This window comes from Primulina huaijiensis, chromosome 5, assembly GCF_012295235.1.
Source record: "Primulina huaijiensis isolate GDHJ02 chromosome 5, ASM1229523v2, whole genome shotgun sequence".
Lineage (NCBI taxonomy): Eukaryota > Viridiplantae > Streptophyta > Magnoliopsida > Lamiales > Gesneriaceae > Primulina > Primulina huaijiensis.
In genome coordinates, this window is record NC_133310.1 from 331,702 (window position 1) to 357,220 (window position 25,519).

At 35.0% G+C, this 25,519-nt stretch overlaps 3 protein-coding genes and 1 long non-coding RNA gene across 12 annotated transcripts in view; 2 read left to right on the forward strand and 2 right to left on the reverse strand.

Annotated features, from left to right (window-relative positions):
* The first annotated feature begins 1,289 nt into the window (after positions 1–1,289).
* Positions 1,290–8,751, forward strand: LOC140976073 (AUGMIN subunit 6-like). Of its 2 annotated transcripts, none has more exons than XM_073439957.1 (13): positions 1,290–1,575; positions 1,660–1,716; positions 1,830–1,924; positions 3,032–3,182; positions 3,975–4,100; positions 4,196–4,352; positions 4,805–4,865; positions 4,932–5,223; positions 6,180–6,305; positions 6,547–6,702; positions 6,802–7,051; positions 7,133–7,609; positions 7,698–7,744. In XM_073439957.1, exons 1-13 carry the CDS (start codon positions 1,360–1,362, stop codon positions 7,727–7,729), a joined length of 2,196 nt encoding a protein of 731 aa, XP_073296058.1. In that variant the 5' UTR covers positions 1,290–1,359; the 3' UTR covers positions 7,730–7,744. The 2 variants fall into 2 exon arrangements, with proteins under 2 accessions (XP_073296058.1, XP_073296057.1); XM_073439956.1 differs by lacking the exon at positions 7,698–7,744 and adding an exon at positions 7,834–8,751 and having other exon boundaries at positions 1,291–1,575.
* The window catches only part of LOC140976076 (uncharacterized), a 31,676-nt gene continuing 13,226 nt past the window's right edge, over positions 7,070–25,519 (reverse strand). Inside the window, exon 2 of the long non-coding RNA XR_012175158.1 lies at positions 7,070–7,241. This is a non-coding gene — a long non-coding RNA (uncharacterized lncRNA). The remainder of the gene's footprint in view (positions 7,242–25,519) is intronic.
* Positions 9,447–17,981, forward strand: LOC140976072 (uncharacterized). Of its 8 annotated transcripts, none has more exons than XM_073439949.1 (19): positions 9,447–10,362; positions 10,431–10,637; positions 10,734–10,976; positions 11,295–11,485; positions 11,576–11,747; positions 12,179–12,316; positions 12,389–12,578; positions 12,937–13,082; positions 13,361–13,537; positions 13,628–13,738; positions 14,152–14,271; positions 14,350–14,506; positions 14,749–14,912; positions 15,035–15,121; positions 15,560–15,888; positions 16,120–16,201; positions 16,329–16,468; positions 16,779–17,052; positions 17,508–17,981. In XM_073439949.1, exons 4-19 carry the CDS (start codon positions 11,394–11,396, stop codon positions 17,838–17,840), a joined length of 2,712 nt encoding a protein of 903 aa, XP_073296050.1. In that variant the 5' UTR covers positions 9,447–10,362; positions 10,431–10,637; positions 10,734–10,976; positions 11,295–11,393; the 3' UTR covers positions 17,841–17,981. The 8 variants fall into 8 exon arrangements, with proteins under 8 accessions (XP_073296050.1, XP_073296051.1, XP_073296049.1 ...); XM_073439950.1 differs by having other exon boundaries at positions 10,496–10,637; XM_073439948.1 differs by having other exon boundaries at positions 9,447–10,637.
* LOC140977807 (uncharacterized) lies at positions 21,944–24,349 on the reverse strand. Its single transcript, XM_073442544.1, has 6 exons — positions 23,967–24,349; positions 23,564–23,655; positions 23,316–23,467; positions 23,168–23,217; positions 22,908–22,982; positions 21,944–22,643 (listed from the first exon to the last, which is right to left on the reverse strand). The coding sequence occupies exons 1-6, from the start codon at positions 24,317–24,319 to the stop codon at positions 22,112–22,114; spliced, it is 1,254 nt and encodes a 417-aa protein (XP_073298645.1). The 5' UTR covers positions 24,320–24,349; the 3' UTR covers positions 21,944–22,111.

Sequence of the window (25,519 nt, forward strand, 5' to 3'; positions counted from 1 at the left end):
ATTGGGCTTTGCTCGGTTTTATGTTCTCTGTGATGAACACTGGGGCCTCTTTATTTTGGGCCACGTAACATAAGACCAGCTTATTTTTAAACAATATCATGGCCCAAATTCCTTTCAAAAAATAAATTAAAATAAATTAACAATTACGAGAGCAGCCGACGACAACAAAGTTGCTGCAGCTGGCCGGCAAAGGAGAGGAGTGACCTGGCGCACGTTAGAGTCAATCAACCCACATTTTCCAAATTCTCAGAAACGTGAAGCCGCACTCACTCAACAACAACAAAATATAGCAAAAGGAACCCTCACATTTGACAACCATCCCCAAGTCAGAGATATTATAAGGTGGATTTCCAAAAATCAATATCAAAATTTAATTAACAAGATGAAATTTTTTTTTTTTTGAGAACCACAAACATGAAAATTTTTGTATGATTTAGAACCTAGATTATGACATTCGGCTCCATGCAAATCGATGTCTTGCATGACTTTTATCTGTGTCTCATATATGAGATGATATATTTATATATGTCTTCGAGTTTTAATCTAGTCGATATATATTAAATCATGGTGATTTTATGACACTTTACATTATATACATACATTTATTGAATTGAGACACGATGTACCATAAACCTAATTTATCATAATATCAATTTTAAATTTATCGTACCATTCAAATGTTTATACTTATCAAGTTTCAACATGAAATGTCAAATACCCCATCAAATATAAACGATTCTTAAATTGATTATAATGGTACGTAACATAATCGTGTTGATTATAATCAAGACGATACATCGGTATGAATCATACTTTCAACTAAAAATTTATATCTACATATCACGAAACCAAGTTTTGATTTCATCTTATTATATTTACATCTTCAAAATATTTTTATATATTATATGTATCTTTTGCGAATATTTATATTTGGAAAATTTTAAAATTCACTTGATCAACGTATTAAATTTTGTTGGAGTAATATTAAATTAAAAGATAAAAAGTTATGTTTTAAAGTTCATATGGAAAATCATTATTAACATGTTATTATTATTACCATATTTAAATCGAACCTGGAATAAGAATCAATAGTGATTTAATCTGAATAAATATTTTTAACTACATTTGCCATTATTAAACAAACCACTTGGACATTTTTTTGAGAATTTAATTAAGACGATGCTAGAACTAGTGTGTCAACCTAGGCTAGGCCATAGCGTAATTTCAGTGAACTTATAGGGGGATTTTACAATTTAGATAATTCCAAGGGCTGGTCAAAACTTCAAAAATGACGTGAAGTAAAAGCGGAAACGAAATCTAATCGGGAAACCAAAGTTACCGGATTTGAGTGCATGTGGAATGACGATGGACAGAGAGAAGGAGCGGGAGATAGAGCTGGAGAGTGCAATGTACACGAATTGCTTGCTGCTCGGGCTGGATCCGAACTTACTCGGGGTTGGGTCGAACAGCGGCACCCCTCGGGTCGGCCTCTTCCGCCATTCGAATCCGAAATTGGGCGAACAGCTTCTGTACTTCATATTGTCCTCCCTACGTGGTCCAATTCAATCCGCCAAGGCAATTTTATTGTTTTAAATTTGTTTCCTTTTGTTGTGTTGTGTATGATAGATTGAGACGTGTTGGATTGTGATCTTATTGCAGGATTTTGACAAGGTGTGGCCGATTTTTGATTCTGCTCAGTCAAGAGATTTTCGGAAGGTGAATTTTAGTTCAATGCTTTGATTATGTATGCTTTGTTATATTGGGCGATTTTGTTTGGACTGAGTTGCTACTGTTATTTCTTTCCGTGTGGTGTTTGGGGAAACATTTAGGTCGTTCAAGGGATTATAAGTGAGCTGGAATCACAAGGAGCATTGCCCAGGAGCAATTCGAGGGTTTCATCGCTTGCAACTTGCTGTGGGCCTAGGTTGGTTTATGTGGATTTTAATTAGTGTTTAGACCGATTAAGCTACGGAGTTGGTTGTTTTCCCGATGTTACGACGATGATACTTTAGAAATGTGGTAGCAACGAGACATTATAACCGGACTACGGGAGTGTGACTACTGACCAAATAATGGTAATGAAAATTAAGAAAAACTATTAGAAGCTAATTATGGTTTGGACAGCACTGTCAGCTTATCAATTTACTGAGTAGTATCTCATTCTTAACTCTTACTGATACATGTGACTGATGATGGCTCGCTACAGCAGCATGAAAGGGAATTAATGCATCTTTTTTTTCCTACCGTAAATTGTGTTAGAGGGTGTTTGACTAAGCTTATTAAAAACAGCTCATGAGTTATTTTAAATATAAGTGTTCGAATAAACATATTTTAAACAAATTAAAGATGTTGATATTTTTAACATTATAAGATCTTTTTCTTGTTAAAATTACCAAAAAGAGTATAATATTATGAAGGTTATCTAAAAATAGTTTTAAATTTTTATCATAAGTGTTAAACTTTTATTTAAAAAATTAAAATATTTCATATTTTAATTTAGAAAATTGATGTTCTTTGGAAATTTCTTTTTTTAAAAAAATAAGTTCACCCTAGTTTTTTTAAAAACAGCTTATGAGCTGTCAAACAGCTTGTTTTGACCGCTTATAAGTTGTTTGACCAAATTGTTGCCAAACAAATTGGAAGAGCTTATAAGCTCAGTCAAATACTCTCTTAGTTATTTAAGAGATTGAAAGAGTTGATCCCCGGTTTCGAATATTAAAAATATGGTAAATCCCTTTACCCAGAACAGCTTCTGATTTTCTACATGGTAACCAGCTCTGGGAAAGCACGTTCCTTCAATGCTGTTCTTTTGTGGAGTGAGGTTCTATTTTTTCCCTGGCAATTCTGATGATCCATGTCTGTTGATAGATACCGAGATCTTCTCATCAAATTGTTTTGATCAGAAATGATTTATGCCAAATCCTGGATTCTGATCTTACCTTATTTGCATCTAATTGCTTCTTAGAGGCATTTATGAACTGATGATTGCTTGATGTCATTGTCAATGATAATTTACATATGCTAATTGCAGGTTTGTCGAACTTTTGTGGCAACTCTCCCTGCATGCTTTGAGGGAAGTTCATAGGCGAACATTCGCATCTGATGTGGCATCAAATCCACTTCCGGCTCCCCTGACTGATGTAGCTTTCTCTCATGCAGCTACACTACTTCCTGTAACTAAGGTATCCATTTCATATTTTATGCCGATAAACAAGGACATTGACAGGATCCTGTTATCATCTGATGATACAATCCACAACTTCCCTCTCAATCTTCGTCCTTACACCCCACTTCTGCCACCTGCTGATTGGTGCATTGAGTTCATCACATGAAAGTTTATTTACCCCTTTAATTATTTGCATGCTATGGGATACTGTTTCAAAAATTAATCTCTTGAATTTTAGACTTAATTGGGTGTTATTACTTGAAATGCACTCACTATGTGAATAATTATTTACTGCTGAAAGAGCGATATTCATCTTTCATAGCTTTCTCTATTTGTCCACAGTATGTTCTTGCCACATGAATTTTCTCGCCTCTTACAACAGTTAGTTTTCCTACGAGACATGAACAAAGAAAGGAAGAAACTAATAAGTTACTTTTCTTTTGATACTTTTACCTCTTTATTAGCCATCTGATACCAGTTACTAATGTAATGATATTTACTCATAGCTTACACAAAATTGTTACTTGTCTTCTTTGTTCTTCCTCTTTAGAGGACTAAACAATCTGCCAAAGCTTTTTTAGAATTATAAAGTCAGAGGATCTAGAGGTTTATTTTAACTTATTGAGGCCCCTGGTGTTTTTTTTAACTGTAATGAATCAGCCCAGAATTTTATTTGACCTTTCCACGTGAGATATATCCGTACCTTTCCACACGAGACATATCCATCTATAGGTTTGTATAATTTTCAGGAAAATTTAATCATCCCCACGTGTCTAAGCATCACAATGTTTTAATGTATTATAAACAGGCTAGAATAGCTCTTGAAAGAAGAAGATTTCTGAAAAGTGCAGAAACTGCAGTTCAAAGGCAGGCCATGTGGTCCAGTTTGGCACATGAAATGACAGCGGAGTTTCGTGGTCTCTGTGCTGAAGAGGTAAAAATATCATTTGAGGATATCATGTCTATTATATCAGATTGTGTGTTGAACTTGAGGATGGACATGTGCTTACATTTTATTTGGGTTCACAGGCGTATCTGCAGCAAGAGCTTGAAAAGCTGCATGATTTAAGAAATAAAGTTAAATTGGACGGTGAACTCTGGGATGAGCTTGTATCCAGCTCTAGTCAGAATTCTCACATGGTTCAAAGAGCCACTCGTTTGTGGGACTCACTGCTATCTCGCAAGAGTAAGTTACATTACATTTTGGTTTTCTTAATTTTCTAACATTTCAAGTTCCTCAGTTTGATTTCTTGGAATCCTGCAATAAAGTTCCACACAGTTTTTGGTGTTGTTGTATGTGTCAAGTTTTGTGAAAATTTCTTATTTATACATAATGATAGTTTATTAAGTAGATTACGTTCTCTTACTTGTCCTGCTTTATTTTTACTTTATATGAGACATGACGGGGCATTTGCTATTTATTAAATTTAGGAATTCATGTTCAAAATCTGTATGTTCTCTTGTTTTTCTTTCGAAGATTCAAGCCATGTGATGAAACATGATATATTGTATTTGTTAGTTCAATGAATATCAGCCAGCTAAAGTTCAGTTTGATTGGAAAATGAGTGATCAGCAGCGCCTTTTAGTTTCATCTATGGAATACTGAGCACGACTGTTTCCATGCATAATCTTGTTTAGGTCAACATGAGGTTCTTGCTTCAGGCCCAATTGAGGATCTTATAGCCCATCGCGAGCATAGGTAATATCGGTAACTTCATTGTCTTCATTAGCTCCCCTTATATTTATGCCTTACACGATGCTTCAGGTATCGTATATCTGGTTCATCGTTGCTAGCAGCGATGGATCAAAGTTCGGTAATTCCATCTGCTAATTTAACTCATGAACGGTCGGACACTGAGGAAACGGAGGGTTTACAGAAATGTCTAAACGATGAAAGAAAAAGTAACTCTGATGTTTCACTCTCTCGTGGAAATGAAGAAAAGTCTCCTTGGTTAGATGAAAGAAACATGAGAGGGCAGCCTACTGTTGACATAGCAGAAGTCTTGCGACGTTGGACCCATGCTTTGCAGCGCATTCACAAGCAATCATTCCAATTGGTATGCTGCTTTATGCAGAACCAATTCTTTACTTGCTTGCAAATAAATTTTTTCAGTCAGGGTATTAGTTGCTCTATGAGAGTTTGGATTGTGAATAGTTCTTGATGTGATTACATTCCTGACCGAACCTGTCCTAAACGTCCTTTTATCAAATGTATTTTGTGTCCTTGGTATTGTGATTCCATCTTCTCATTGTTGATTGAAATTGTACAGTGTCTTTGCGAGACAGATGTATAAAATGAGTGACTTGGATAAGATTTTATTGGAGAGATTGGTGAATTGATAATAGGTGATGCATATGAGCTTTCTGTTTCTCCATGTTAGTTGAAGTATAAAACTTGCACACTCATGTATTTGCTGTATCAAATTGAGTTCCTTTTTTATTTTTGACGGAGTAGGTCCACTCAATTTCACGTCGTTTGTAAAATTTCTCTATCGGAAAACCAGTTGATAGTGCTCCTACATAGTTGGTGTTTAGGGGTGGCAGGTTCTTTTGCATAAATTGTTCATTTGCTAATTGGCTTGCACATTACCTTAAAATACTTATTTTCAGTTAAATGAATGTTCAAGTTGTGTTCTTGGAGAAACTATTCTGATTTACAAAGTCATTGAAAAATGAGCGAGTTGCAAGTGTTCAAAGTGTGTACTTGGAGAAAATTATTGCGAGGAATTGTCCGTTTAACTTCCAGTGGTCACCTTGCAATTTCAGAGGCCAAACATGTGTTTGGAGAAAATTGCAATCATGATGTCCAATGAATTTATAAAAGGGTAAAGATTGCCATTTAATAAAAAGAAGCCTAAATTGTGACTATGATGACCTATTTAACAATAAAAATGTAAATTCAAAAATGTTTACTGATTTTGTAATGTTGTCACTTGTTTTTTTTTCAAGTTTTACCATTCTGACTGTTTATGCTGGTCATTTGGAGACATGTTTCATGCTAACTTTGACACAGGCAAAAACAAATGATGGGGAAGGTCCAGCGCTCCTACAGAGTGTGCATGATGGTGGTACCATCAGTCATGCTGAATCTTTGGCTGCAACCCTTGCTGAACATAGGCAGCACCTGGATAGCATTCAGGTGAACAATGGTTTAACTAACGTACTTTATGTGTTTGCTGTGATGCAGAGTTTACGAGTTTGTTCAGACTGTTGATGGTTGTTCCATGAAGCTTACACCTCATGCTAAATGGTTCTTTGATACTTACACCACATTTAGCTGAACTAAGTTTAATTAGAACCTTGTTGGCTTATTTTCTCTTTCTATGCGTTGTGAAGTGGTTAAGTCATTTGTTGATTTTGTAAATTTTCAAAATGTACAGGTGCTTATCAATCAACTAAAAGATGTTGCTCCAGCTATACAAGACTCGATCGCTGAGCTTACAGAAGAAGTTAATAGTATTTCTTCCAATCTTCCTCCTCTTGTGAAGCTTAGATCAACCTCACCTGTCCAGGCACAGAACAGTGGAAGGGCATTGGTAAGTCTATTTGTCCTCTTACATAGTCTTCTAAAGTTCACAAATTCTTGATTTGGTCTTGCGTTAAATCTGCTCCTTATAAGTTGATGTAATGACCAGGAAAATGATTCTGCCGAGGTTGCTGAAATAACCTCTAGACTTTCATCTGTTCAACTGGAAAACGTATCAGCTAGTTCCCCTACTTTAAAACTTCCACAGCTATTTAGTTTGACTCCAAATTCTTCAGGAAAAGGTGGAAACACACAAAAGCGAAATACTGCAACTCAAATCAACCCAATAGAAATCATCACAGATAAAAAGCCCTCGGAGCAGCCTACTCCAATCAGTCATGTGGATAATCCACCACATGGTTTGTGATTTGTTCTCCTTCTTGGCACGCAGACATGATAGCAGGCATGCTTACTTTTTCTGTTTTCGATCTTTTTTGCAGATGAAGATATTGTTTACTTGCAAAACTTAAAGAGATCTGTCAGAGAAGCTGCCCTTTCATCTCAATCACGGAACTTGGAATCATCCAAAGACAGTTGTTCTGATGATAGCTCTGAGCACTTCTTTGTTACACTTTCTGGGTCTGGGTTCTCCCGTCCTGGGCAAGATAAGATACCTGATTCTCTAAAGGGTAGGCAGTCATTCAAATCTCAAGCAAATTCTTCCATGCTTCAAACCCATCCAAACGACATTCATCTCGGAAGCAAGTATAGTGGAGTGGCAGATATGTTAAATGATTTGGACTCACTTGATGAATTTGACGGGTTGAACAGTTTTCTTTCTGCGGTTGGGTCTAATTCATCAGTTTCTGATGCACATAGGTCCTTCTATGATATGGACGAAGCTCAGGATCAGGTTTTCTCTCCTCCTTTGCTAATGGATGTAGAACTTATGGCTGATTCTTACGAAGATCTACTTGGTATGTTGATTTCAGATTTTGCGGCATTACAATCTTATTGTTAGCTTACTTATTTTCTTTGTACAAAATATTTTTGAATTTTTTCCAGTTTTCAATGAAAGCTGGTTAGTTCCCAGTTAAATAGGTTTGTAATAATTCATTTCTTGTTTTATTAAATATTTTCCTTATAGGTGAATATTTCTCCGATACTGTAATTGTTTAATCTAAATATCCTGTTATTGCAGCACCCTTATCAGAGACTGAAACTGCTTTGATGGAACATTGAAAACAAAAAGATTGAGCAGATTGCTGTGTGTCTTCAAGAGAGAATTTCTTTAGTGGAATTCCTTCTCTCGTCGTTTAACTGGGACATACCTCCCTGATGTTTTAATTGTCTGGTTCTGTCTACTCCTACTGTTGCATGCTTGTGGATAGCTGATCTGGTTTTACTTATACGGATAACCTTTTACTACAGCAGTAAACTGGCCTTGCAGATTTACATTGTCTCTGCGAAAAGATTGGCACGCGTGTCTGCTCAGGTTCACATTTTTTAATTAAGGAAAGACATGAGGTAACTGATGCTGTGATATAAATCTAAGGGGCCTGGCAGGCCAGGTTTAATCTCTTCATGAATCATGTACCTGTTAGTTTGTATGATTAACGCTAATCTGCCAGCTTGACATACATTAATGTATTAATTTGTGTATTGATAGTTGCTTTATTTGATGACATTTTGAGTAAATTATGACAGCAGGTGGCTTCTACTGAAAATTTGTTTCCCTTCTTCCAACACTTGGTCTTTAGTTTTTGTTTCTGGTGGCAATCCAACTATATATAATGTGCAAAATTTTACCATAAAGAAAGTTGCATATATTTATGGAAATTATATGAACAATGTGTATTCCACATTTTCTTGAAATTTTTTCGTGAAGTGTTGGACTTTTTATTTAGAGTCTCGATTTATATCTCTGTCCTCTGAGAAATGCCTAATGGTTCAGGATACTTGGATTGCGATATTTGTGTCGTGAAATTTGGCCGAACCCTTGAAAATTGGTTTATTATTTTATTCCTTGTTTAGCATACAGTTGATTTAGTGGATAAATTTGTGTTACCCTATGATTATTGTAAATATAAGTTTGAATATTTGGGCTGTGTTTACCAAAGGATAATGTTTTTTTAAGTAGATATATGTATTCAAGGTCATTGGCATGCTTACAAAAATTCGATGAGAAGGGCGAGGGATTGTTTATTAAGATGATAAAATTATATTTTTTTAAAAAAATATTTTAATCTGAAAGTTGGTTGTCCGTACTCGTTTTTTGGAGATTTCAAGTTCTACTTTTTTCTATCAATTTTTTTATGTCAAGTTTGCCACTAAAAGATGGTAGTTTTAGGAGATGGTTTAATTTCTCTTCGTGGCATGTTAGTGTGTAGTAATTTAAAACAAATTTGGCACTAAACATGGACGTCTCTTCTTCCTTCTCATTTGTCAAAATGCCACTTCTTAACTATACTTCATATTCTAACAACAATCTTATTATTGATGAGGACATCAATCCAAATGTTTAACTAATTTGCATCGAGAAAGAAGACATCAACTAGTCACCTTGTGTGTCATTAAATATATCATGATTCAAATTTATAAACACAATCAAGACAAATTTTGAGATCTCCATAACTTGGAGGAGAGAACAACGTTCACATCTTTTGAACCCATGATGCTCTTTATCATCAACAAATGTTGCCTTTCACCAAAATCCCCACGTCTGAGTTGTAATAAAAATAGAACACATACATCAATGGGCTTTTCGAAGCCCAAAACTTCATAATCAAATGGCCCAATTTAAATTCTTTCTAATTTCAAGTGACGTATCTGACCCGTTTTATCGGGTTTCTCGCCCAAACTCAACAAGGGTCCAACAAATATACTTGAACACAGTTCCATTAATGAAGCATCGAATCAACGCTACGATTTGCGCAATATATTCTCACATCTTCGATTTCTCCCACTTTTAGTCTCTTCGTTTTTCTCTCACCTGGAGGTACGTCACTTTTTCTTACCTTTTTCTACTGTTGCGTTTGGTTTTTTCTGTTTTTGAGCTTCTAGTAATGTGATTTCCGCCGTTATTTTGATTCCATTTCTGCTTATTTGTTTCATTTTTTTTTCAGATTAATCGCATAATTTATCTCTGTGAACTGATTCGCATCTCTTTGCTAAGACTTCCAGTTAACTGTTGTGGACTAGATGTACATTTCAGCATTTCAATGGCGTTGAGCTTGTACAGCTTATTATAATATTTTTCTACTGACATTTTTTTTACTTTTTGTTTGATTTGTTTCGCTCGGTGTAAGATGATATTTGCCACGTCTGATTTACTTGTTTCATCTTGAATCTTTGGTTGTTTACATAGTTGGGAGCGTCTGCGTGCAGCGGGTGATTGGACAATAGTTTTTTGAGTGGGAATCAGAAGTGTATTCCAGATATGAAAGATTTTAAACCTAAAGTTAGAGTAGCAGTTGCTGCTATCTTTGCTGTATCGATAGGTTTTACTGGTCTTTATGGCTTATTGAAACCAATATCAAATGGTTGTGTAATGACATACATGTATCCTACATACATTCCCATATCAATGCCAGAAAATGTGTCTTCTACAAAATACGGCTTGTATCTATACCACGAAGGGTGGAAAAAGATTGATTTTTATGAGCATCTTAAAAATCTTAATGGCATTCCAGTTCTTTTCATCCCTGGAAATGGTGGAAGCTACAAACAGGTATGCTTCTCTCTTTATGTGGAGTTTTGATGCTGTCCTGGCTCTCATTAGTATTTCCTTTTTATCAGGTGAAAATTTGGACAATATAATGATTTTGACATAGTTGTTGCATTTATTGATGGGCATATATTAGGAAGCTTTTGGTCTATATTATACCATACAACATGGATTTTGAAATATCGGTCAAGTGGTTGACATGCAGCCGCATGAAGGGCAAAAATTTTGAGTAGCCATGTAGTCACTCTTACGATGCTGTCGTTGATTTGAATGAAATGGTGTATCATGATTGGATTGCTTCAAGAGGCCGGAATGTTAGATTTCATATTCACTGTCGGACACACTTGCTTATATGTTTGCCTGCTCTGATGCAGGTCAGATCCCTGGGTGCCGAATCTGACAGAGCTTATCAAAATGGTCCACTTGAACTGGACTTTTACCAAGATTTCCCATATTTGGAAGATGAATGAGATGCTGATTTGACTGGAAATATGCTACCAAATCAATACACTTCTATGCTTGATTGGTTTGCGGTGGATCTTGAAGGTGAACATTCTGCTATGGATGGTCGGATACTTTAAGAGCATTCAGAATATGTTGTGTATGCCATACACAGGGTATCATTTTGTCACTTTTGCATGAAATCCGATAAGCTTGTGTTGTGAATAGCGAATTCAAAATACGTGGCAGGTAGTTACGCAGAAGAAAACTTAGTAAAAGAAATAAGTCTAGTAAAGCTGAAATAATCTAGCTTCTTCGTTGGCATAAACCGTGTTGTTTAGGCTGATGATGAAGTATCTTATATCTATATGTATAACAATTTTTCTTAATGTTGGGGTATGAAGTTGGTTATTATTTTTCTTAAAATGAGATATGAGTTCTTAAGTTTCCTCAATTCTCTGTGTCCTCTTGTAATGTTTCACTATTTCTGGTAGATACTAGATCAATATAAAGAATCTCAAGATGCACGGGCTAAAGAAGGGGCTGCTCTCTCTGGAAGTCTGCCCAGAAGTGTTATTTTGGTTGGTCATTCAATGGGAGGTTTTGTTGCTAGGGCTGCAGTTGTGCATCCCCGTTTGAGGAAGTCTGCTGTTGAAACTGTCTTGACACTTTCGACCCCGCACCAGTAAACTATGTTTTTCTTTTTGTTTGTTAGAGTTGGTTTAATCACTGTTTATAGCTATTAGATACATCTGAAATATCATATTTTTCCCAGATCACCTCCAGTGGCATTGCAGCCATCCTTGGGTCACTATTACTCTCATGTGAATCACGAGTGGAGAAAAGGGTATGAGGTCCAAACCTCTCAATCTGGACGTGATATAGCAGATCCTTTGCTCTCGCATGTTGTTGTTGTATCCATTTCCGGTGGTTATAATGATTACCAGGCAAGGTTAACATTTAAGATTAATTATTGAAAAGTCTAGAGATTTGTTTTAAAGAAACAACTAGAAATTTGGATTAAGGCAAATTCATGAAGATTTTATGTGATAACGAACACAACGATTTGTGATATCGTTTAAACTTTCTTATTACCTTCTTGCTTCCCCAGAAATCCAGCATCAGCATTTGCATTGATGAATGGTGAAGGGAAATTTATTCCATAGTTTGTCTATTTGAGTCAGTATTGCTGTTTCTCTTAAGAAGTTTATGATATAGTTTGTTTTTTTCTAGAACACCACAGCGTCTATACGTGCTAGCCATTGTGCAGCAGATTTTGGATACCCATCGATTTAATTATTCTCTTTTGACTGATATTTTACTTTGCTCTTCTTGCTTTGCCCAATGCTTTATGCATGACTTGCTCTGTTAATTCTAGGTCCGCTCAAAGTTGGAGTCTCTTGATGGTATAGTGCCTCCGTCACATGGCTTTATGATAAGTAGCACTGCTATGAAGAATGTTTGGTTGTCAATGGAACATCAGGTTATCTTATGGTGTAATCAGCTGGTTGTGCAAGTGAGTCACGTTGTTCCATTGGATCTATTAATGCTCGAGGATGTATTGCCCTGAAATATATCCACTTTTCAGGTGTCACACACTCTTCTCAGTCTGGTAGACACGAGGACCGGGAAACCTTTTCATAATTTAAGAAGCAGACTTGCAGTATTCACTAAAATGCTTCATAGTGGAATACATCATAACATTATTCCATCGAGACATTCAACACTAACGCAAAAGTCTGACCAACTTCATAATCAAGACAGAAACGTTCATTCTGGTATTTTACTGATACCTTTTTTCCTGTATAGAATTAGAAGCTGGCCTATTCATTTTCAAATTATGCTTAGAAATTGACAGTTTTTTCCTAGAGGCAAATAAACTCCGGTCACTGTTCTGAGCAACCTGCATATTTGTCTGTAAAATGATTCTTGACCTTTTTCCTATTTCGAGATGAAGCTAATTAAAGAGGCAGATAATATACTATTGATATTTCCGATAGAGAGCAGTAATCTACATCTGTGCTTGATTTCTATACTTGTAGCAGGGGCATGCTACCCTTAGGTTGTGCTTGCTATATAGGTTTTTTTTTGGCTTAGTAGTTGATAAGCTTTTTAATAACTCAAAACTACGGACAGAAGCACAAGCTCTTGGCGTATCTGGTTGCCCAAGTAATCTAAAGTGGAGCGAAGATGGACTTGAAAAGGACCTTTACATTCAAACTAGTACTGTCACAGTTTTAGCTATGGATGGGAGAAGACGGTGGTTGGACATTCAGAAACTGGTTAGCTTTATTTTTCAGTTCAAAAACCTTTCCTTGGTCTTTTTCATCAGGGTGAGATTGTACAGTAAAGTTTACTAGGCAACATATCTTCTTATAGCTCTACTATATCTTCTTCTAATATGCATTTTATATTTTTTTTCCAAGGCACAACTTCTCCAATAGGTAAACATAGAGTGGACGCTCCTTTAACTTGTATAATTTTTTTCCTTATAGATCTGAATAGGTCATAATGTTTATACAATATCATGTAAGTTTCATAGAGCTTTTGTAATATTCAGGGCGCAGACAAGAAATACCACTTTATTTTTGTGACAAATCTTTCACCATGTTTTGGAGTGCGACTTCATCTTTGGCCGGAGAAGGGAACTTTGGCGTCGAAATTGTCAATGAACAATCGTGTTCTAGAAGTTACGTCAAAAATGGTGCATATTCCTTCTAGACCAGCACCCAGGCAGGTATTATATTTCATGTATTATGATTATACCAATTTTTAATAACTTAGTTTGAATATACATGCTTTCTGATCATGGCCATTTTTCTATAAGATTGAGCCAGGTAGTCAGACTGAGCAAGCTCCTCCATCTGCTTTTGTTTGGTTGGGTCCTCGGGATCTGAATGGCTTCAGATTCCTGACAATTTCAGTGGCACCTCGCCCGGTACTGTTTCTTTCAAATTTTAGTCACTCTCTTTTCTGATTTTCAAATCTTATGGTTTGTTTCGTAAAATGTGTAGGATTTTCAGACTTTGGTAATTCTCATGCTGCAGTATCTTGATGTGAAATAATTTTGTGAATCGGGCCTGTTAATCTTATTCTGGTGTATATTTTTCCTCAAAAGCTCCTTTTTAAGTAGTTCCAAGATGAAATTACTCCATGATTGTTAGGATTGTGACCTGCCAAATAGTACTTTTCATTTAGGATCTCGGGGAACCCTCTGAAGATAGGAAAAGGGAATTATACTTATAAGACAATTCTTTTCCTGTTTGGCATGTGTTTGGCCTCTGTTACGAAATGATCAATGAAACATTCTTACAAGATGATTAATGAAATTCAGAGATTTTTTTTCTTCAGACTGTTTCAGGTAGACCTCCACCAGCTACATCAATGGGAGTGGGACAATTTTTCAATCCAAAGGATGGGGAGCAAGTATTCCCTCCTCACTGGTTGATTCATTCATCATATTTGGAAAAGGTTGAGATTTTCAATGTACAGCTTACTGCAATTCCTAATGCTCTTTTACTGATTGTTGCATAGCTCTATTGTTTGCAGGAAATAACATTGAAAGAGGATCATCCTCTTGCATTCAATCTAACATTTTCTGTTAGCTTAGGTCTTCTTCCTATTTCGTTATCTCTCAGAACAACGGGCTGTGGAATTAGGAAGTCAGAATTTCCTGGTTTAGATCCCGGAGATATGGAAATTGGCAGTAAGGGTTTCCCATTATTGTCTTTACGTTCATCCTATATCACTATTTGACAGTAAGGGTTCTCTTGTGAGCTGTGTGTGGATCCATGAAATTCTTAATAGTTATGATTTTATTGTTATAATTGTTGTTATTATTATTAATGAAAAGCTATCAGGAACCCTTTCTTGAGCATATCTGAAGATGTTTTCTCACCTCTGTATCTAGCTGCTTTGTCATTCCATTTTCTGATTGCTGGGATGTAGGGTTTTGTCGACTTCGCTGTTTTCCACCAGTGGCACTTGCTTGGGATGCGACATCTGGTCTCCATGTTTTTCCAAATTTGTATTCTGAAATAGTTATCGTAGATTCGTCTCCAGGACTCTGGACTTCTTCGCAAGAGTCTGATAAGACGGCGGTTTTGTTACTGGTAGCTCTTGGCACTAAAAAATAATTTTTAGTCCCAGTAGCACTCGCTAATGGTACATTTCTTTGTTTCATGAGCTCTCTTCTTGTACTTATAACTGTTTTTATTCTCCGTGAATCTTTCAGGTAGACCCACACTGTTCATATAAAGCTGCTTTTGGTGTTTCTATCACTGCCGCTGCTGGTAGATTCTTGCTTTTGTATTTCTCTCAGGTAGATTCTCACATCACCCTTCTCAGAATATAGCATTAGTAGATGAAATCTACCTGTTTGTCGATTCTCTGTTTGTAAGCATTTTTATTTCCCGTTAGTCTAAAATATATTCCCCTTATTTGTCGAATATCTGTTCATATGCATGTTTCTCTCCCCTTCAGTATTCTCAGTATTAAACAGAACAATTTTGTTTGCTAGTTGATTATGAGTGTTATGAACACATTTATGAGCTTAGTAAATTTAATATTCTTTTCGCTTGTTTTCTCTTGACTTAAGTTAACGTTAAGTTTATCAAAACCGTCAAAGAATAATTACTTAAATTTACCCACCCCGCTCTTTCTTCATTCTTCATTACCTATTTGCTAGCTTGATCATATTTCTCAATTTATTTGACGACTTCTCACAAGTTTAGGTTTGAATGGAATTTGTTCCATGCAGATCAGCGGTCTTAGCATTGCTGTTATATTTTTTGCTCTGACTAGGCAAGCACATGCGTGGGAATTTGATCAACCAATACCTTCACTGCTATCAGCTGTCGAATCTAATTTGAGATTACCAAGGCCATTTTTCTTCCTTGCCGCAATGCCTCTTCTATTTGCTTTGCTCTATTCTTGGCTAAGCTCTCAATCGCTCCCTCCAGTTATAAACTTCATTCTTGTGTCATTGCTTTGCTATATTTTAGCCAATGGGGCCGTGATCTCGTTGATATCACTTTCTCAATTGCTTTTCTATGTTGCTGGCACAGCCCATGTAATCACAAAGAGACGGTTAGTAGCTTTTCCCCTTTTTGTTTCTGCTTTTCTTTGTGTATACATCTGTATGCAAAATCATGTGTGCCAACAACAAACTAGCAAGAGTGTTTTTTTTCCTATATGATGTCTGAGCTATGTAAGCTTCAACAATTGATTCCTATTGTTAGAACATTCCTGTAAAAGAAACATTCTCTGGTTTGGGATGTTTTTATTTTCGTACATGCTAAAACGAGATCATTGTTTAAGGTGGGAGGCATGGGAAGGAAACTTTGGTTTTCAGTTTCTCCAATGGTTTTCTAACCTATTATCCAGCTTCGCATCTGCTAAGGTGATCTTTCATTTGTTGTTGTTGCCTTTCTATATTTTTGTTTAATATGAATTAATGAATCTTCCAACATACAATCCTCTATTCCTCAATAATGTATTTGACACCTTGTTTTAATATCACGGAGCAGGTGGTAAGGGTTATGAGGGTGAATTCACTACTTCTTATGGCATTTGTTGCTGTTGTGCTGGCTTGTTTTGTCCATCCTGCCCTGGGACTTTTTGTATTGTTCTTATCTCATATTCTGTGCTGCCACAGTGCCCTCTCGAGGTATCAATAAATTTAGTTGTCACTCATTAACTTTTTTTTTAAATGATCTTGAGATTCCCTTGAGGCTTGAACTGAGAAAAATTATGTATAAAAGGCTTTCATACAACTAGGTTTTGGTTATTCTCATGTGATAGTCAGTTGCCCACAAGTTTTACTCTTTTGCTTATGTTTATTCTGCTCAGCTCTCTTTTCTTGAGATTTTTGTGTTTACCGTTGAATTACGTACTGGCATGTGATATTTATTTGGTGTTTCAAGATATATCCATGTTTAAAGTGACCCTAATGTCAGTTTTGTTGTCTTTGTGAACAGTTTTTTGATGGCTTCATTTCGCAGCCATGTTCAGAATGAAGAGTTATGTGAATCTGGAAATGAGTGTAAAAGTAACTCAATGCAATACGACTCCAGGTCTGAAGGTGACATAAGCAAGCTATTTTCTGGTGCTGTAAACTGCTCTAGTAGCCCAGAATCTACAAGAAGCTATAGTGACAGACAATTAGAAACCTTCAACCACCGCCATGGCTTGCTTATTTTACATTTGCTTGCGGCACTGATGTTTGTCCCTTCTCTTGTGGCCTGGCTCCAGGTATGTCTGGTTTATTACAATCTTTCCATTTGAGTTTTGAAGCTTATTTCTAGTTTTCATTAAAGAATATGAAAATAACTCATGAACAGCTCATTGCTAACAGAGCTCATCATTTTAAAGCCAATTTATTGTAGCGATCATATTTAACTTGAGCTGGTGTAGTTTGGAATTATGACTCCTAGAAATAAATTTAGGCAGGGTTCTTTCTTGTCATGGTATTATTCTTCACAGTCTTGCACGATCCATCTTATTTGACAGCAATAAATCAGTGATGGTCCTGACTGTGAATATGCAAAGGTTAGTCTTGAGCCAGTATATGCTCAAATGATGGTCTCATTTTAATGGAATATTATGCTATATATGACAGCATTCAGAATGCTTTACGTAGTTCCTGTGAGCTTTTGATGTACTTTTATATCTTTGTATGATGTATTACCGTCTTTCATAATTTGCAGCGGAATGGTATCTGCCAAAACTTTCCACGTTTTTGGGATTCCTTACTTAGCACTGGTGTCATCTTGCATGGTATATGTGATCCAAAGCCCGAATTAAATTTCTTTTGGTTTCCTATTCCGGGATTCCCTTTGTGGGAAATCAGGTTAAGCTTTGGTTATCTCCTTGCTGGCTACTTTTCGTTTATTTCTGCATTGGCATTGGCCCCATATATGGTGTTTTATCCTATGGCTGCAATTGGAGTTGTTTCCTTCACTTTTAGAGTCATGCAAAGAAGGAACAGAAAGAATGGTGAGACTTACCATGGCAGCAGAAAGCATTCCCATAGACATTAGTATTGCTCTGCCATATATTCAAGATCACATGTACTTCTGTTTGACACGATGTAATGAGATATGAAATATAGCTTTCTGCCATTCCTTCAGCACTGATTTTTGTAACAAATATTTTGATTACTGATTAACGTTTGAAATTCATTGCCCTTTTGTCCGAACTCTCGGTGATGGTTTAGGCTCGCTTACAAGCTGCCAACGGAAAGAGAATGACTCAATTTGAGGAGCCATAAGTTGCCTACTGCCTACTACTCTTGAGGCATCGGTGTGTTTCTTATACCTTTTTCTGCTTGCATTATTAATTTTTATAGATCAACTATTTTTGGTAAAGGTTCCTCATCATACTACTAGGTTTCCCTAAATTTATTGAATTTTTGGATCAAAACTTTGCGAGTCAAAATCCATGAACACCAATATAAAATGTGATGGACTGACTCACGGTAATTTATTGATTCAAATCAGTACTCAAATAGATCATATATATCACAGTAAAAGACAATTTTGAAAAACCGTAACAGCAACCAATAGCACAAAAAAAAACCCCAAACAAAAACTAAATAACTGAAAATGCACACTAAAAATATTTAATAGAACAAAGAAAAGCAGTAGGACGTGAAAGCTGGAATTAGAATCGATACGAAGAAACTTTCCGAAAATTCAGCAGCAGCAGAGGGAGGGAGGGCTCCATGTCCAGATTGAGAAGGTGGAGCAAGTGAAGGCGCTGGTGTGGGTGCATGATGTGCAGCCTCAGATACGGATATAAATGCCATCATTGAGAGGATGATGCACAAACGAGTATATTGAGACAAAAATCTTATTGATGTCAGTTTTACTCTTTAATTAATGTTTAGGCTTAAAATGGAGAATAGTTTGTGCGCGTGTACTTGGCTTTTATATTGCGAAAACACACAGGTCGATACCAGGGACAGTTTTTTGCATAGGTGACAACTGGCATTGATTGTATCTGCCACTATTTCTGGTCATCACACATCACATTTATGAGAACTAACTGAGTCAAGTTTCATGCAATGTTAGGTTGAGTCAAATTTCTAGCGTTTTGCAATATGTTTAGAGATTTCGAGTCTCTTTTAGTTAAGGACTACTTAAAAAATGTTTTTCAAGAAACTCCCGTTTTATTACTGTCTTTCTCTAAATTAGATCATTTTGGTTCTCAGAATCCCCTCCAGTTTACTTGAACCTATTATTATTAAGATTGTACTTGCAATATGTTTATCAATATGTTGTTTTATCTTGTCCAGAGTTTTATACTCGTAAAGGTGTCATAATCATGGATTATTAATATTATGTTAGTCAAAGAAGTCTTTCTTCAAGCATCCCTGACATCTTCACATGTTTGTCTTTGCTTGATTTTGATACATGTGTATCAGCGACATGCTAGTCTGTTGTTCATTTTGTCTTTTTAGATATTAAGTCTGTTTTTTTTTTTAGGTGACGGCTGATAAAATCCTCGACTTTGTGAAAGATTAGTTTTTCTACAACCAAAACTATTTTGAGGAGATTATGAACAGTAAAGATTAGAGTTGAAAATGGGTTTTAAATCTACTTACATATAAATATACCACTTCCAATTGTGAATTTCCCTATATGCCCTTCTTTATCTAGCTTAACAAATTATATTCTTATATGGGTTAACTTGTAATTTCTTTGCTTATCTTAAATAACTATAACTAATTACTTATTATTAATATAAGAGCATTAATATTCATTGAAAACATTGAATTCATTCTTACTTTTTCCGCATTGCGGTTCGACATGACTTCTTGTTTTTTTCCCAAATTTCGATTAATTCTTGTCTACATGACTTCTTGTTTTTTTTCCCAAAGTTCGATTAATTCTTGTCACTTTTCACAAAATTTGCAGATTATATCTTGGTCTCTAAGGATTTAATTTGATGGTTATTTTGAATTCCTCTATCTAAATTATATAGTCTATATTTATTTTACTTTTAATTACTGATTATTAATATATGAGCATTAATATTCATTGAAAACATTGAATTCTTTCCTACTTTTTCTGCCTTGCAGTTCTACATGGCTTATTTTTGTTTTTTTTTCCCAGAGTTTGATAAGTCTTGTCACTTTTCACGAGATTTGAATATTATATCTTGGTCTCTAAGGATTTATTTTGATGATTATTTTGATATCCTCTATCCAAACTATGTAGACTATATTTATTTTATTTTTATTACATTAATTTGTTTAATTCATTGGATTTTTTAGTGTTTCATTTTATTTTAGTGATTATCTATTTTCCTCCTTCTATGAGTTTTTTTACTTATATATACCACTTCCAATTGTGAATTTTTCTATATGCCCTTCTTTATCTAGCTTAATAAGTTATATTCTTATATGAGTTAAGTTGTAATTTCTTTGCTTATCTTAAATAACTATAACTAATTACTTATTATTAATATAAGAGCATTAATATTCGTTGAAAACATTGAATTCATTCCTACTTTTTCCGCATTGCGGTTCTACATGACTTCTTGTTTTTTTCCCAAAGTTCGATTAATTCTTGTCACTTTTCACAAAATTTGAAGATTATATCTTGGTTTCTGAGGATTTAATTTGATGATTATTTTGAATTCCTCTATTCAAACTATATAGTCTATATTTATTTTACTTTTAATTACTGATTATTAATATATGAGTATTAATATTCATTGAAAACATTGAATTCATTCCTACTTTTTCCGCCTTGCAGTTCTACATGGCTTATTTTTGTTTTTTTTTTCCCAGAGTTTGATTAAGTCTTGTCACTTTTCACGAGATTTGAATATTATATCTTGGTCTCTAAGGATTTATTTTGATGATTATTTTGAGATCCTCTATCCAAACCATATAGTCTATATTTATTTTATTTTTATTACATTAATTTGTTTAATTCATTGGATTTTTTAGTGTTTCATTTTATTTTAGTGATTATCTATTTTCCCCCTTCTATGAGTTTTTTTACTTAATTATTTGATGTTACACTAGTTTCTTTGATTTAATCATTCTTGTCACTTTTCACAAAATTTGAAGATTATATCTTGGTCTCTAAGGATTTATTTCGATGGTTATGTTGAGCTCCTTTATCCAAACTATATAATCTATATTTATTTTACTTTTATTACATTAATTTATTTAATATATTGGATCTTTTAGTGTCTCATTTTATTTTAGTGATTATATATTTTCCTCTTTCTATGAGTTTTTTTATTTANTTTATTTGAACGATTTTAAACATTATCTAATTCTTGTGATTATCTTTTTCATTATTTGTCACCCACGTGCATCGCACGTATACATTCCTAGTTCTTTAAAATATATAAACCATAATGAAATGACAGAGATGATAGTAAAAAAATTAGAAATTCTTTTTTATATATAACCTAGCAAATGTTTCTGTTACTAAAATATACAAAATAACAAAAATGTTTAGGAAAATATTTAAAGATGGAAGGGTTGCGAAAATTGTATCCATCCTCCCTATAAAAACTCGAAGTTGCATTAAACCCCTATAAAATATTAATAGGCGTTTAACTCCATGTTTTTTAAAAACTTGAGTTCATACCACCTCAGGTCTATAGATATAAATTCATACGCTCCAAGTGCTCCTGATGATAAGTAAATAAAAATTTTTATATTGTGCTACTATCAATAGGGGTGGACAATTTTGTTGGGCTTTGGGTAGCCGACCCGACCATTTTTTTTAAAAAAATCGAGTTGGTGACGGGTTTCTCTTGGTACTCGATTTTTCTTTAATTTTTTTTTAAAAAAAGTACATAGTATCCGATTGAATAACCACGTTAAATTTAGTTCCCTACTTTTAACCACGTTTTTTTTTGTCATTTCTATGCAATGGAGGAATCTATGTTTTTTTGGTACCTGAAAGTCGGTAATGATTTTTTCAGGCCGGGTTCAAATAGGAAAGAGGATATCCGTTTATCGTGTATCTGACACGAAAAAACCTAACCCAAGAAACCCATACAGTTAATATAAAATGTTATTAATTTTTACAATTTGGCGTAAAAATATCTTCAAATACTTATTTTCAAACGTAATTAGATTGCAAAACTTTACAACTACAAACTTAAGGTTATATGAATTGTTTTAAAAACACAGAAACTTAAACGCCTATAAATATTTCGCGGGGTTTTAAGCAACTTAGTGTGCAATATTCCATCGAGCTTTTTTTTAAAAAAAATACCAGTAGCCCTGATTGGCCCGAGCATCAAGAGAAGAGAATGAAAAAAATAACCATGGCTCGCTCTATTGTCTATATTTAAAACAGATGTCTTGTTCAGTATTCACTTCAGGTTTATGGTTATGTCTGCCCCTCAAACGAACCCTTGATGCCATTGCTCTCAAATTTGCTCTAGCCTGTGCAAGTGAGCTTCTTCTGTGCTCATCAGGTACCACACAAAACGCCTCCATGAATTCTTCCCTCTGCAATCTGAAAGCTAACACGGCATCCTCATCCTGGCTTGGCAAATCTCTCCTTAAACTAGCTTCTTCTCCTCTGCCTGAAGTACCGGAAATTCGTGAACTTAGGCTTCTGAGCCGACGACGGTTTCTTCTATCTGAGTCTATGTCATCTGTTTCCGGACTGTTTAAAGCTTGAATAGATCTGTTTCTCTTGCTATGATGTCTAGTTCTGGCTGGACTACTTTCCTCTCGAGTCGCTCTAGTAGTAGTACTAGTATCTGAGGTAGTCCCTGCTTTTCTTGCTTCGACTTCTCTTGGAAATAGGAGCTGAATTGTATTCCAGAGAACTGTGTTCACGGTGCAATATCTCCAATTGCTGCCAAATTTAAGATACATAACTAAATTAAACCTGGTGTATCTCCAATTGCTGCCAAATTTAAGATACATAACTAAATTAAACCTGGTGTATCTCCAATTGCTGCCAAATTTAAGATACATAACTAAATTAAACCAACCATTCTTGTATTTTTATCACTTCGATACTTAAATACATAACTAAATTAAATCAACCATTCTTGTATTTTTATCACTTCGATACTTTAAATAACATGCAACTACTATTGTCTACTGCCTTGTATACCTGATAAGTTGCCTGCACTTTGGACATCGCTTCCCACATTTTTCAGCAGCAGAACGCAAACATTGTTTGCAAAAACTATCATATATGAAAAGTAATTGATTCAGACTCTATTCAAATAACATGTTTTGGATTAACTGAGGGAAAGATTGTCTTACTAAACATCAGAGTCCAAGTGGACTTCAATTCAAACATCTATATTAGGCATACTCTCCACGACACGAAATCAAAATCGAAATAGTTGAGCTACATGGTTCTTTTACCTGTGTCCACAAGGTGTTGTATTGGGTTCATAACATATCTCCAGGCAAATCTGCCCATAAGACCCAATTCTCAAGTTAGAGCTCAAGATTATGACAAAAAATATGACCATAATGCAAAGAAAGCAAATCTAGATCAGGCAACTCTTACTGCACATGAAAGTTCTTCACGAAGCTGATCAAGGCAAGGGATAACAGGGCTTGGGCTAGAAACACCTGAGTCCTTACCATCCTCTTTAATCAATTCTCTATTCGGCTCTACTTTTGCTACAATATCCACCTCTTTATTCTTTCTATCACTGCCTAAAATAATCAGAACCAAAAAAACAATGCAACTCCCATAACCCTCTAATAATTGTAAAAGAATAGAAAGCTAAAGTCATCGAAAGTAAATCGAACCTTGTTGATTTGATGTTGAGTCATCTTCTTCTTCAAGATCAAAAACGGTCACAGGTATGGAAACTGGACTATTCCTATGAGCCCTGCGTTTTCTGTAAACACCGCACAATTTAGCATCCGAATGAATTTGCTGAAGAGAAATAAAAATGATTGTACTTGACTGGGACTGCAAAATTTACGGCAACAAGGAAGCCAAATCCCCGAACTACGAAAACATATGGCGATGATAAAAATAAGATCGTTTCTGATCAATCTTCTTTTCTATCAATATTGTTAATTAATTCCAATAATCTAAGAGACGAAAATTTCCCTCCAACGACAATATTCTCCCAGGAAATAAGCCAGAAAATACTAACGATCACAAATCAAATGTGTTATTAGAATAACACACTGTACATTATACCTTCTTGAGTTTGTTGGTGGGGTCTTGAGATGCTGTATATCCGATCTTTTCCGCTGCTTGCAAAATCTATCAGGTGTATCTTCAACGATATGACTAGCGATCAGAAGTGCTTCTTCATCCCATCCGGCCATGGCGGCGACCGATCGAAACCTTGGGCTGAACAAATTTTGATTTCTCGGACCATCTTCAGAAATCTCTGGCTGTTTTTTGGATGTATTTTCTGGGTAATCGGCACTCTTCTTCGGAATCTCGATATCTGACATTTTCTTGTAATCTTTCCTACAGGATTTGCAATCTTTACAAAATTGGGGAGAGAGGAAAAAAGTGATAAAAGGATTTGGCTCAACGGTCATATTTGATATTTAAGATCTAAGGGGTTTTTAATTCGCTGGTCTGGGTGAGTTATTTGGTGTGATGCGGGTGCAGAGGGGATATATAATCTCGTAAATGGGCTTGTGCAAACAATAATCAAAGATCCACTAAATAACATTTTATGGGCTGCCCATGGTCTTATTGGGCTGAGAATTGGTCGTTTACTTTTCAAATCGATTTTTACGATTAATAATTTCGAATGTGATAAAAAAAAAAAAACGATACATCTAACAATCTAATTCAATTATTAGATGCTTTCGAAGAAATCTCAATTCGGATGAATCTGCAAAAATATACTATTTCCAGGAAAAATTAAAATTATATTTTAATATGTCAGATCATCTATTTTATTACATTTCAAATATAGTTTTTGATGAAGGGAATCCACTTGTTATCTGTTTATGCACACTCAATAAACTCTCGAATGAACACAATAGCCTTCAAACAACGCTGAAAATATGCCAAATTTTTTACCGTTGATTAAACATTCACCTATTCTACTAACTCGGAAGCATTCATGAGGGGATTTACATTTTGTTTGTTTGTTTGTTTTTTTTTTTACGTATATTGCATGGTTTTAGTTACTTCAATGAAAATAAGTCACTTATAACCTTTTTTTTTTTTTTTGGAAGTGGGAAGAAGTGATTTTTTTTATTTGAAAAAGAGATTTGTCGTAATTAGATCTCGAATATGAAAATTATTAACTATTGGTGGAGAAATAAATTTTTACAATGGAATATTGTTCTTGCCTCATGGTCTTGATTCTTTGGTTAAGAAATGTTGAAGTTGAAAGGGACATAATCAATTTGTAATTTGTCAATTGTTTACACAACTTTGGACAATCTATGACAAATAGTGATCCCATTGATTAGGCTGGTATCTTGTCTAATGATTGTTAGATTCCTTCAAATTGAGTCGAGGATTTAAAACAACGTCACTTCGATCCTCATCTACCTGTCTTTTGTTTTTCAACACATCAGTAGTAGTAATTAATTTCAAGCTAACTAAAATTCGGATGTTCTTTTCAAGAGATTGACTCGACTTATAATTCTTTTTACTACAACCAGAGGTGGGATGAGAGTGAATGATTTTTTGTCGATTTTACGTGGGGTTCGAATCCACATCTTTTTATTGCATATCTTATTATAATTAGATTTGTAGCAAATATTCAAAATTGTACA

Coding starts and splice junctions, on each gene's coding strand:
- LOC140976073 (XM_073439956.1), top strand. CDS start 1,360: ATGACGATGGACAGAGAGAAGGAGCGGGAGATAGAGCTGGAGAGTGCA. Junction 1,717..1,829: donor AGTCAAGAGATTTTCGGAAG/GTGAATTTTAGT, acceptor GGAAACATTTAG/GTCGTTCAAGGGATTATAAG. Junction 5,224..6,179: donor ACAAGCAATCATTCCAATTG/GTATGCTGCTTT, acceptor ACTTTGACACAG/GCAAAAACAAATGATGGGGA.
- LOC140976072 (XM_073439948.1), top strand. CDS start 11,394: ATGGGAGGTTTTGTTGCTAGGGCTGCAGTTGTGCATCCCCGTTTGAGG. Junction 13,083..13,360: donor GGTTGGACATTCAGAAACTG/GTTAGCTTTATT, acceptor TGTAATATTCAG/GGCGCAGACAAGAAATACCA. Junction 13,739..14,151: donor TTTCAGTGGCACCTCGCCCG/GTACTGTTTCTT, acceptor TTTTTTCTTCAG/ACTGTTTCAGGTAGACCTCC.
- LOC140977807 (XM_073442544.1), bottom strand. CDS start 24,319: ATGACCGTTGAGCCAAATCCTTTTATCACTTTTTTCCTCTCTCCCCAA. Junction 22,983..23,167: donor ACAACACCTTGTGGACACAG/GTAAAAGAACCA, acceptor CATATATGATAG/TTTTTGCAAACAATGTTTGC. Junction 22,644..22,907: donor AAGTGCAGGCAACTTATCAG/GTATACAAGGCA, acceptor TAAATTTGGCAG/CAATTGGAGATATTGCACCG.